The 13,707-nt window shown below is 40.4% G+C and overlaps 1 protein-coding gene across 6 annotated transcripts in view; it reads right to left on the bottom strand.

Moving 5' to 3' along the window:
- Amph (amphiphysin) overlaps positions 1 to 13,707 on the bottom strand; it is a 283,794-nt gene that overhangs the window by 12,566 nt on the left and 257,521 nt on the right. For 4 of the 6 annotated variants that reach the window (XM_067774497.1, XM_067774496.1, XM_067774498.1 and 1 more), the window contains exons 9-10: positions 12,618 to 13,565; positions 4,680 to 4,822 (exon numbers count right to left, since the gene is read on the bottom strand). In XM_067774497.1, coding sequence (XP_067630598.1) covers positions 4,680 to 4,822; positions 12,618 to 13,565 — 1,091 coding nt within the window. The remainder of the gene's footprint in view (positions 1 to 4,679; positions 4,823 to 12,617; positions 13,566 to 13,707) is intronic. The other 2 variants (XM_067774501.1, XM_067774502.1) reach the window with 2 other exon arrangements.

The raw sequence follows: 13,707 nt of genomic DNA, 5'->3' as shown, positions 1-13,707 counted from the left end.
CCCGACAAAACATAATCCAGAATAATAAAATCCCAGAATAATAAATTCCTACAAGACAATATCCCGACAACTCCAAATCTCGAAAGCACACAATACAGAAAACCTTTTATTGTGCACATAGCCGATGTTGGATCGGCTAAGGGTTATTTTTTGAGGAGCGGCCGAAGTAGTTAGTTTGGCATAATGGGTGCAATGAGAACATCCGCTGTTGATGCACTCAGGGTCTTAGTGGGAATACCTGCCTTCCCTATTCTAATAGAGAAAGAGGCAAGAGCGCTAATGCTGCAAAATATCTCTGAGGAAAAGAGCGATAACATGACCGCTTATATGTACATAAGTTATATGAAATTTTATATGAAATCGAGTATTTCAACAACGTGATGCAATGGCCAGAATCTCACGGAATTTCGAGGTGTCCACTGTGTACAGAACTCTTTGGGGAAAAGGGAGAACATATACTGAGCCTGACTCAGTGGTCTGTTTCACGGATGGATCAAAATTGGATGACGAAGAAACAGGAGCTGATGTCTATGGGCCGAACTTCAAGATGCTACCCCACTGTTTTCCATACATAAATCCTTGCGATACAAGCTTGCGGTAGAGATTTTCTACGAAGAGGCTTATTCTCGAGGAGTATCTCCATTATGTCAGACAGCCAGGCAGCCTTAGGTATCTTGAAGACTTACAAAGTTACTTCTAACATCGTGGATGAATGCATTGGAGTATAAAATTATCTTGGAGCCAAAAAAACTAGGTTTTGTTATGATGGGTTCCCGGCCATCAGGGACATTTTTTGAACATTTGTTTTGAAAATTTAAGTATTAGTACATTAAGATAATTAAATCTTGTATAGTAGAACGAACAGATGTCATAACCATTCCGGTTTATATAGTACTACCTTACATATCCATAAACAAATCAGCCAAGATCCCGCATTCCGGAATTGTTGTATTTGTAATCGAATTTGAAAAAAAAAAAGTTTGATGACGTAGCGCTTTTGAAGTTTTTCGATTTATTACATTTCTCTCATATTTCGCTACCAGTGTTCGGAGTATTTAAAACTGTTTCCTGAGTAAACGACTACGGCGGTGAGTAGCGCTAGACCTATCAAAAGCTTTTGATACGGTCAACCATGGCTCGTTACTGCAAGACCTGGAAGGGTCTACCCTTCCCCATGTCTTAAAAGGTGGACCGCAAATTATCTGGGTGGTCGGCAGGCATCGGTGCAATTTAGAAACGAAACATCAAAACCAAAGAGAATTAAACAAGGGGTGCCACAGGGTGGTGTTCTATCCCCACTTGTGTTTAATTTCTACATATCTAAGCAACCTTCATCACCGGAAGGAGTCACAATGGTTTCCTACGCCGATGACTGCACAATAATGGCCACAGGCCCACGCCCAAAGATCGATGAGCTATGCAATAAAATAAACGGCTACCTCCCTTATCTCTCCAGTTTTTTCGCCTCGCGAAACCTGGCATTATCACCGACTAAATCTTCCGCGACCTTATTTACAACATGGACGCCCCAAATGTCGACCATTTTAAACATCCACGTCGATGGCACTACGCTACCGACTGTCCTACACCCCAAAATCTTGGGTGTGACGTTTGATCACGATCTACATTTTGGTGAGCACGCAGCCGCAATTGTTCCGAGAATTTAGAGCCGTAACAAAATCCTTAAATCCCTCGCTGGCAGTACCTGGGGAAAAGATAAAGAAACGCTCATGACTACATACAAAGCAATTAGCCAGCCGATTACGTACTACGCGTCACCCATATAAAAATTACCCACTGGAAGAAGCTACAGGCCTGCCAAAATACTGCTCTCAGAATTGCCACGGGCTGTCTTCTTATGTCCTCAGAACACCATCTGCATAATGAGGCGAGAATACTCCCCATCAGGGAGAGAAATGAGATGCTGACCAAACAGTCCCTATTGAATACCCAGAAACCTGAGCATCCCAACAGACATCTGATTGATGAACCAGCACCGCCTAGGGGCTTAAGGAGTCATCTCCGTAAGCATTTTGAGGAAATACGGCACCTGAGAACCCAGCCGTATGAAGCGAAAAAACACAAGCATGTCCTCAGTGCACTACACAAACAGGCGTCGGACCTCTATGCCGGGAATTACCCGGTGAATCCAGTACTCAAAGAAAAGTATCCAAAACTCGCGGAAGAGGAACGCATACTCCCCAGGGAAACGCGTGTCACTCTTGCTCAACTTCGTTCTGGATACTGTAACAGGTTAAACTCTTACCTATCCAGAATCAACCCCGACATACAAAATGTATGCCCCGCTTGCAATGTGTCCCCACATGACACCAACCTTCTCTTTAATTGTAATGTGCATTGCTACAACAACAACAACAACAACAACTACGGAGGAGTAAAAATAAAATTTTCGGAGTATATTTTTTTCTTTTTTGAAAGCGGGCGAACAACTAACATCAAATAATCTCAGCAATAAAGTTATCTGCCTTTTCAGATGAACATGGAGTCGGCCTAAAACGTGTAGGATTACCAAATAATGCTCCCATTAGCACACAACATTCTGGAAGAAAAGTAGGCTCTATCTCCCCGGATATTTATCGCGAAAAATATTATTATTATTTTCGGTTTATCATATATTTTTCGTACTCTTTTAATGACAGAAGGTTTCATTCTGTAGGAATGATAATGGCGACCTGGTAACTGACGTACAGAGGCGAAGAGTTGGTATTAGATCAAGCAGCAAAAAAAGTGGGTCTTGCAATAAATGTGGACAAGACGAAGTACTTGCTGTCATCGTGGCCTTTGTAGCCACGTCACTGTTGACGGATATAAATTGGAGACTTTGAAGGATTTCGTCTATTTGGGAAGCAGAATTCAAAGCAAAAACAATGTCGGCCTAGAAATCAAACGGAGAATAACTTTTGCCAACAAATGCTTCATTAAGCAATTGAAAAGTAAAGTCTCGACGAACAAAATTCTCGCTCTACAAGTTACTCATCATAACTGTACTGATGTATGGCTCGGAATAATGGAAGGTGTCGAGAGAAGATGAGATGGCTCTTGGAGTATTCGAGAGAAAAGTTCTTCGGAGGATTTATAGTCCTATCCGTGATGTCGACGGCGAGTATCGAAGGAGGTATAATGATGAGCTATATGAGCTTTTCGCAGATATGACAATAGTGCAGCGAATAAAAACAGAAAGCTTCGTTAGCTAGGTCATGTTATGAGGAAAGAGAAGACCTTCACTGAGTTTGAGAGACAGTTGGAGGAAGCTTTGACCTTGCTTGGTGCTCCCAATTGGCGACTGTTATCGCAAAACAGGATTAGCTGACCTCACTGACTCAACGTACTTCATTTTTATATAAAACTTCAAGAAGAGCAGTATGTTGAATTTAGGCGTGATTTACAAATCGCGTCCGGACACATTTTTTGCTTGTATTTTACTCCTTCTATTCTGATTCCATACGAAAAATGTGAACAAACAATCTTAAGACACGAACAATCATTCCGTCCAATCGTCATTTGTAAACAATCAGCTTTTCATACGTACATATGCATTGAAAACTTCAGCCAAAAGATATTAGGCAGTAATACTATTTAGTTTTCAACTCGACCCCAATAAATCTTTAAGATAAAAAATGTAGTAGGAGGTAAGAGCGGAGCAAAATACTCCGATTGGAATAAAGTCTGAACACCGCGTCAGCAATAAAACATGTTGTCAAAAGCGTGACGTCACGTCGAGAAATTTATTTCCCAGCCAACTATAATTTTTTTGCTCTATCATTTTTTAATGCGGGATCTGTTTATTGGTTCATGTTACATATCTATATAGTTTTATATCTTAAGCTATGTTTGAAAAAATAGATGAGAAACAGAAAGGTTAAGGAGTATAGAAAAATATGTAGATTTCAAAAATTTAAATAGATAAAAAGCTTAAGTACTATCATTGGAAAAAAGCTATAAAGAATCCGTCTAGGATTTTATAAGGGTTATTGTTCCTCATAATTTATGCCAGAAAAACCATACTACGTCACGATGTTATGTTTCTTGGGTAATGCGGGGACTCTTTTTAAGACAAAATTTTAAATAGCTATTGGGTAATAATTTTGGGATAATTTCGTGATTTGTTTTTTAGTAATGTGGAGATCATTCCCGGACTAATTGGAGGTCACTTCGGACTGTTATTATTATTGGCATATATTGGTTTGTTATCGATAATTTATCGGCTTATTAGCAATAACAACTACTCCCGAAGAGTTGTCGGTATATTATCGGTGATTTATCGACGTGTTATCGAAAAAGTATCAATTTTTTGTTGAAAATATATCGATATATTATCAAAGGTTCTTGATTTGTTATCGAAATATATTGAAAAGTTATAAACAACAAATTGATATTTTTTCGGCGTATTATTTATGTACTTGCGCAAATACGGCATACATATTTTGATGCGTGAAGGATGGAAAAGTAAAGGAGAAAAAAAATAAAATAAAATGTCGAAAGAATATTTTTGTGTGCAGTGCTTCAACACACAGCTTCAATTCACAGCTTGGCTGATAACATTTAAAATGTTTTTTTTTTGGCAAGTTGTCTGGGAAAATTACGCGTATGTGTATGGACAGCTACTTATAGTACTGTAGTGAAAGGGTTAACTAATATAAACATATATATACATTTACCTGATCCTCAGGATCATCGTACTCAATAACGCGTATAATATCTCCAACCTCAAAGCTTAGCTCATCAACGTCCTCTTTCACATAGCCATAAGTTGCCTTAACACGATACAGTACACCTGGTGGCAAATCTGATGTAGTGTCATCTGTGGAATATATTAAATCGAAAAACTTAGATGATTAAAGCACACATTTTTGGCAGTAACTTTGCTACTCTGCAAGTTACGCTCAACTCGTGCATACAAAGGGATTTTTTTTACAATAAATGAAAATAAATTGTGAACAAATTTGTAACTAAGGACAGTAAGTAACCAGAAAAGTTTTTAACATGAAAATTGCAATAATTTTTCAAAAAAAAAAAAAAAAATGCCTTTGTATACATTTTGATGGATTTAAAGTGCACATTTAGCACAGAAGTGAGGTTAGGAAAAGTAAGTATGAACCCGTTTTAAAATTCAATTCACAGCCTCGTTCGTGTCGGTTAAACATTAAAAATACGAGCCTTTTTATTATTTATAGTTCTCGCGCATTGTTATTGTTAAACTATTATAACATTTGCTTTTAAGCCATCACAGACAATTTTCAATAAACTGCAATCACTGCTTTTGCGCGTCACATTTTGTTAGATTTGTATGCTTGGGGGTTAATGAGACAATCAAAGTATAAAAATCAAACAAAACGTTAAAACTGCTCCAAAGAGAAACTTGCAAAAACACTGTTTAGTTTTGTTAGGTTATTTGTAGCGCATAACGAAAGACTTAAGCAACGAACTTGCTTTTATTTTCACCGCACTCACAACAAAATTGGAGGCATTATCAATAAATAATGAACAAATAAAAAGAAAAACGAAACAAAATAAATAGTTGAGTATGAACACTTCAGAGTCAATAAATAGCAGTAAAAATGATTTGCAAATTTTATGAGATAATTTCTTCGCTAATGAAAAAAGTTTGAATGGATGAACAATAAACACTATGTAAACAAGTTTCGAAAACGATTTCGAAAAAATTCGTAATAAAAGTTCCCCATTATCTATCTGCAGCTTCATTCAAATCATTTCATTCAATGGGAAGCGAGCAGATACCCTCCTCCGCAGATGACAGTGCGAAAGAAAATAGCGCAAACCCCAATATTGTCGTTGCGGGTTCGACGAACACACCACCCGTAACAACATTGCTGGTCATGACAACACGATGTTGAATATCAACTCTTTCAACTTTATTTATGTAGATGGAGGCCGATGGAGGAGTGCAAGCAGCATAGGATATACGTGCGAGCAAAGCGCACGAGGAAATCAAGCAAAAAACATCCCGAAGAAGTTGGAGAGAGAAGTCAATGAGAACGAAGAGAAACCCGCTAACCCACTAACACCTACAAACGCAGTGGCAATAATCGCAACACCTCCGGCCAAGTCAGCCACCTTCATCCAGGTACAAAGTCCACCCTCGCACACGCAGGAGAGAAAACGCGTTCCCGAGATGGTCGTTACATTTCTCGAGAGAGTTTCATTTCTCGAGAGAGGATTCGATGCATAAGTTACACGAGAAGACAGAGGAACTCGCTGAATGCTACTGTATCCCCGTAAACCGACTTCTGTCAATGCTGTCGGTAGTTCTACGTGCCAAAGCAATCCAGCAGATCAACTAATGAGGCAACATTCGAACAGAAATGCAGAATATTTTTTTATACGACAGCGACATCTCGACATTTGGAGGAGGCCATCTTACATCGCAGACAACAACCCGACCATGTAACACTATCTCGAACGGATCTATGAGGGCCTACGATTGGAATAACGTCTCTTCGTTTAACTAAGCATATTTGGGACGATCGATGAGCTCCTGGAACTAGCGGAGGACTCTGAGCTACTAAAAAGCCTGTACCACATGGAAAGCGGACACCACCGCTTCTAATGCATGGGCCACAGGAGAATGTTCTGCTGCAGATGTGGACAAGACAACATCCTCTCCAGGGACTGCGCATGCCCTCCGACCAACCTATCCACCGCTAATAACGGAGCCAGGATGCCGCCAAATGATAAGGGAGGAGATCGCCAAGGATTATCTGTCCGATCACAGAAGCCAATGGAACCACCGGCTTGCGAACACACTAAAACTGCCAAAACGCAAGTAGATGGCATTTCTTCATTCCAATAACCATATTGGGTATGAGTGAGCGCGCGCTAGTGGGCACTGGCACTGCCCTACGCCGATAATTCAGTGCGAAAGCATCTATAGAGGAACAACATTAAACCCCGACTTAACAAACGGAGCGCCCAACTGGCAGACCAAACGTCTGTCTCACGAAGTAGAAGTTTGATATCTCTCCGAATTCGCATTAAAATTTGCTTTTGAAGGGTGTTTTAGGCAGATAGAATTTTTATCGCAAATGAACGCCTTGGTGTGGTAGTATCGTGCTCGCCTATTAAACCGAAGTGTATTTCTGCCATTTAAAATGGAAGAGAAGCTCAGCCTAAATATCCTTGGAAGTATATTGCGCCAAGTATTTTTCTTTTGTAGGGCCTGTACGACAAGATAATCAATGCAATGCTCTGTATTAAAAGGTAGAGGTGAAGCCCTGTGTGGAGGGTGGAGTCGTGTGTAGAAGTTCACGAAAGTGGGGAAAGCTTCTGACCACCATTCACCTGGGAATGGCCAGATCGATTCTTTTGCATGCGGTTCAAGCAGCTCACTACTTCCGCTCGCTTGCGACCAAGTATCTCTGGGTAGCCACTGAACATCCGTTTAGTGGTGAGCTAATGTGAAAAGCCGACAACATGGCTAGGCCACTCTGACATACTCGGTTTAAGGGCTAGCTGGAGGATATTTCGTAGGCAGCGTCTGTCAACGACGAGGTGCGGCTGCAAGCGGGCGTCTGTCTTGGATTAAGGGGCTCGCTATATAAACGTGCAAATAATATTTTCATCGCCGCTAAACGGGTTGTGCTCTGGGCTTGGGACCCGTAACAGGAAATAATAAGCCTGGGATAAAAAGACAACCCTTTACTGATGACGACCATAGAAAACGTTTGAAGGACAATGATTTGAGGGCATGTGCCTGGAACGTCCGCTTCCTGAATGGTATTGGTGCAGATGCCCGGCTGGTTGATGCCCTCGTGAAAGCAAAATCTGACATCACCGCCATCCAAGAAATGCGTTGGACGAAGCAAGTAAGAAAGAAGATTAAAAATTGTGACATCTATTGGAGTGGCCATAGAAATAAGCGCAGTTTCGGCGTCGGATTCGTGGTGCAAGAGAGACTTTGTCGCTAAGTATCGCCTGTGAACGAACGTTTCGCCGCTATCCGAATAAAGCAGATTTTTTAATATATCATTCATATGGGCTCAGGCACCGACAGAGGAGAAAGACGATGAGGTGAAAGATGCTTTCTATGAACGATTGCAACGCACATACGAGCGCCGCCCCCGCCACGATATAAAAGTCGTGCTTGGCGATATCAACGCCAGGATGGGCAAAGAAGGTGTTCTTGGCCCCACAGTAGGAAAGTTCAACTTCCACAACGAAACTTTTCCTAATGGACTTTGCGGGTGCTCGAAACATGGTCATATCCAGCACGAGGTTCATGCATAAAAAAATAAAGCAATCTACATGGCTGTCCCGCGATCGAAATACTCGCAATCAGATAGACCACGTTGTGATAGACGGACGGCATGCATCCAGTGTTTTAGATGTGCGCACGATCCGAGGATCTAACATCGACTCGTCGCAGCCAAAATACGCGCCCCCCTCTGCGCGGCTAAAACCAAGGAACAATAAAACACAAGAAAAGCTAGACGTCGAAAGGCTGCAATCGGAACAGACTGCCAATGATTTCGTAACTCGACTCTCACACCTGCTATCTGAGAGCACAGCCAACCCGACAGAATGCAAGAGCAGTGGGAGAATATCTCCAAAGCACTTCGTACTGCCGCCGAGGAAAAAATTGGTTACCGGCGACCACGCAAAAACAACTGGTACGATAAAGAATGCCGCGTTGCATCCGAAAGAAAAGACGCTGCCTACAGGGCTACGTTAAAATCGTGCGCAACAAGAGAAGTGTGTGAACGTTATCGCGAGTTAAAAAGAGAAGCGAGACGCCTTTTCAGCAAGAAAAAGCAGAGGCTGAATGGCGTGAGTGCGAGGAGCTTGAGCTGCTGGCCACCAGGAATAACGCTCGAATATTTTACGAAAAAATACGGCGACAGACGGGAGGTTTTAAGTTCGGGGTAAATTCTTGTAAGAACGAAAACGGCGACCTTGTAACCGATGTCAGAGAGTACTTAGATTACGGATGGAACACTTCTCTGCTATCCTAAATGGAGACAGCGATTTACCGCACAGGGATGAAGAACCCAATCCCGCAACCGATGATTATGAAATATATGCCCCCAACCGTTTATGATGAAGTCAGAATAGCAATAACCAGAATAAAAAACAACAAGGCCGCAGGCGCTGATGGATTGCCTGCGGACCTATTCAAACACGGCGGCGAGGAGTTGGTAAGGCGCATGCATCAGCTTCTTTGCAAAATATGGTCGGACGAGTGCATACCCGACGACTGGAATCTAAGTGTTCTTTGCCAAGTTCACAAGAAAGGGGATACTGCAAACTGCGCCAACTATCACAGATTCAGCCTTCTTAATATAGCATATAAGGTCCCGTCAAGTGTATTGTCCGAAAGATTGAAGCCCGCCGTGAATCGGCTGATTGGACCTTATCAGTGCGGCTTCAGACCTGGTAAATGTACCATCAACCAGACGTGACCTCTTCGTCGATTTTAAAGCCGCCTTCGACAACACGAAAAGGAGCTGCCTATACGCCGCCATGTCTGAATTTGGTTCCCCGTAAAACTGATACGGTTGTGCAAAATGATGCTGGGTCAGAATTGGTAATTACCTCTCCGAGCCGTTTCAAACTAAACGGGGTTTCAGACAAGGTGACCCCCTATAGTGCGACTTCTTTAATTTGATGCTGGAGAAAATTATATTAGTTGCTAACCGCTCTGGAACAATATTCTATAAAAGCGTGCCGTTGCTGGCATATGCTGATGCCATTGATATCATCGGCCTGAACACCCGTGCCGTTAGTTCTGCTTACTCCAAACTGGAAAAAGAAGCGGTAAATATGGGTTTGATGGTGAATGAGGACAAAACGAAGTACCTGCTGTCATCGAGCAAAGAGTCAGCGCATATGCGCCTTAGCAACATAATCACTTTTGCCAAAAAATGGCAAATGAAAAGTAAAATCCTCTCTCGGCAAACGAAAATCATGCTCTACAAATCACTTATCGTACCCGTCCTGCTATGTATATAGTGCAGAAGCATGGACCATGACAACATCATATGAAGCGGCTCTGGGAGTGTTCCAGAGAAAAGATCTTCGAAAGATTTATGGACCTCTACGCGTTGGCGATGCCGAGTACTGAAGAAGATTTAATGAGGAGCTGTACGAGCTCTACGCAGACATTAACATAGTCCAGAGAATTTAAACGCAGCGGATATGCTGGCTAGGCCATGTTATGCGAATGAAAGACGACGCTCCAGCTAAGAAAGTGTTTCTATCGAAACCCGCCTATGGAAGCAGAGGAAGAGGACGAGCCCCACTCCGCTGGAAGGACCAGGTGGAAATCGATTTAAGCTCCCGTGGTGTGACCAATTGGCCCCAGTTGGCAAAGCGAAGAAGCGACTTGAGCCTTGTTGGACGGCCATAACCGTTTAAATGGTTAAACGCGAATTAAGTAAGTAAAAATAAATAAAAATAAAAAAAAAAAATTATGAAAAAACACAAAATTGAAACGAAAAACAGCTATTAATGAAGATAACTAATTTATGACATTTCAAGAACTATAAGAGAAAAACTTGTTACATATTCAGAAAAAAAACTTTCGAATTTCGAAAAAAAAAACCTTTAGATATTTTATTTTTTGAACTATTGAACTGCCAACAACAAAAACATAACTTTGTCACAAGCAATCATACGAAAATTGGGAAAATATGCACAACAACAAAGACATGGCTTATGCTGAATGTGTTTGTAACAGCGCAAGAATTGCGGATTCGAGTCTTACTCCCGGGAGAAAAGGTTTTGAAGAGATTAACAGGTTTAGTCGAAACAGATGTTGCCTTCCTGATGTCACGTTCTTAAAATTGTCCCCTATTATTAAAAAAAAAAAAATAATACAAAAAATATACATATGTTTTCATACATTAAAAGCAATAAAGGGCGCTCCTCATATTTTTTATGTTTCAAGCACATTTATTTAATCCCCAGTCTTAGACTAGTTTTTGAACTTTCAGCTTCAACCACGGAAAGAAGAATCTATTTGGCCTTAAAGTTTTCCAATGTACATAAATCAATTTCAGCGAAGGTTAGGTAAAATTAAAATGCCTGGTTTGTCAGGACTGCACATAGATTGAATGAGTCCATAGTGTTACCAGAAGTTTGGTCAACGACCAAACGGAAAAACCCTATCAGGAACTAGGACCTATGTTATAAAATAGCTCCGTCCTTCTGGCAATTTCAGAGAAAGGGTGTTAAAATTTCCTCCACAAATGTTGAGTACTTCAAATCCTAATTTTGATAACACTATCCTTCTAAATAAATTTGTTTCTGTGTACTACATGTCTGAATATTGAGCCATAAGTAAATAAGTGAATTGAGTAGGTAGGGTCTTCGAAACTCATTTGAATGCTATAATTTTTTTCACAGACAGATCTTCGAAAAAATTAAAGGCCATTTATTTCTGAGTTTTTTCGTTTCTCTTTTATTAGCTTGAAAGGATAAATATTATAGAACATAAGGCAGATCACGACCAAGCTTTTTTACTTTTTTAGGGTTTTATAGGTTCAATTTCCGGCTTCGAACACCAATATTTTGGAGGCTTACTTCAAAAAGCAGAACACTGACGGAGAAATTACTTTTTTTAATATGGCTCAATCTCTTCAGCGTCATTTGAATGCTATAATTTTTTTTTTCACAGACAGATCTTCGAAAAAATTAAAGGCCATTTATTTCTGAGTTTTTTCGTTTCTCTTATATTAGCTTGGAAGGATAAATATTAGAGAACATAAGGCAGATCACGACCAAGCTTTTTTACTTTTTTAGGGTTTTATAGGTTCAATTTCCGGCTTCGAACACCAATATTTTGGAGGCTTACTTCAAAAAGCACAGCAATGCCTTTTTTCATATGGCTCAATTCATTCAAGGCCTAATTTCGGAACTCAAAACACTTTACTCATATATGTATTAGAGATTAACTTCAAAAACCGAGCGAGAAATTACCCCCTACCTATATTTTGGAAACTAACTTCGAAAAACAGAGTAATGACTTTTTTCTAATGGCACAATCCATTCAGGGTCCAATTTTCTAACATCAAAACACTATACCTATATTTTGGAGGGCCTACTTTGAAAACTGATAAATTACTTTTTTTTTGCATATGGCTCAATCTCTTCAGTGTTCAATTTCGAGCTTCGAAGCCCCATATCAATATTTTGGAGGTTTACTTCGAAAAACAAAGTAAGAACTTTTTTCTTATGGCTCAATCTATTCAAGGCCCAATTTCGAGCTTCAAAACACTATACCTATATGTTGGAGACTAGCTTCGAAAACTGAGAGATTACTTCTTTTGCTTCAATCTCTTAAAGAAATGAGTTTGGTGCAATAACCAGCCGGGTACCGTACAGTGTAAATAAACTACTTTCCGAGCTTAATAAACCTTTGATGAAGGAAATTTTCTTACTTTTGTGACAAATTTACGAACACAACATACATATATGCGTTCGCTTAAGAGTCATGAAAGAATCAAAGCTTCATAAAATATCTAGGCATAGAAAGGAAAGCAGAAATGTGAAGAGAAGTGAAGAAATGGTATAAGCATTCGATCATATAAAGCATTCGCTCGTTGCTTTTAAGCGCTTCCGCCGACGAGCTATGTACTCACCAGTGCGTATATCGTAGATTTGCTCATCGTCATCATCTTCAAAAGGATTTTTACTAACTGGTGCTACTAATTTTTCAATATTTTTTCCGTTCAAGTTTTTATCAACTTCAATATTAACATTATTTATTACTACATCATCGTGTTTTACTACAACACACTGATCAACGCTTTCGCATTGATTCGATGTGATGGATGAGGCAACGCGCGATTTTCGCGATTTTAAATAATTCAATGGATTCAATAATTGTGCTTTGGGTCTTTTTGGTGACTTTTTATTGACTTTACCTCCTGTTTGCTTATTTGTCTCGTCTGCAGCATTGCCATTGTTCATATCCGTTGGTGTTGCTTTTGTTGTTGGTGTATCTTGTGAATGACTCGTTGCTACATTTTCAACGTTACCATTTATTTGTTCCGGTGCGGGTTTTGCCATTTTCTTAACATTGCTGCTCCTTTCCTCAACTTCATGCGCAGTTGTTGGCGTCGACTTGGAAACATCATTATCAGTTGTGCTGCTTACCACTTCATTAGCGCCTCCCTTGGATGTTGGCTCAGCAGCAACAGGATTGTGCATATTACTAACAGTTGCAGCATTCTCGCTCTTTTCCGCCGCTTCAAGTGTCGTATTGGCATTTGGACTATCTAATTGAGCACTCGATCGCGCCTCGGCACCAACTTTTGATCGTCTATTGTTTGGTGTTGCCATTTCGTGTTGAGTGATAGTTGAAAGTAATTCAACGGCATTTTGATATGCAGGCGGTGACAAAGTGTCATGCGCAAGGGGGCTGTTGTCCAATGAAGGTGCAGTAGAGTCGGCGCTGTTGGCAGTTGGATGTGCTGCAGCAGCGGCATTATTAGTAACGTTCAAATTTTCCGGTGTCGATTCTGGTGTTGGAGAAATTGAGTCAAGCCTGGATGTTTGATGGGAGCAGCTTGTGGATGTGGATGATGCTGTTTGTGTTTTTTTTGTTTTTGTATATAGTTTGGCGATTTTCGAATTTTTATTTCCATTTTTTTTTTTGATTTTCGATTTCATACCAATCAATTATATATTTCGTGATTGTTTGTTTTAGTTGGTTTGAGTAATCAGGTG

Source organism: Eurosta solidaginis, chromosome 3, assembly GCF_040869045.1.
Source record: "Eurosta solidaginis isolate ZX-2024a chromosome 3, ASM4086904v1, whole genome shotgun sequence".
Taxonomy (NCBI): domain Eukaryota; kingdom Metazoa; phylum Arthropoda; class Insecta; order Diptera; family Tephritidae; genus Eurosta; species Eurosta solidaginis.
This window is presented reverse-complemented; position numbering and strand designations above follow the sequence as displayed.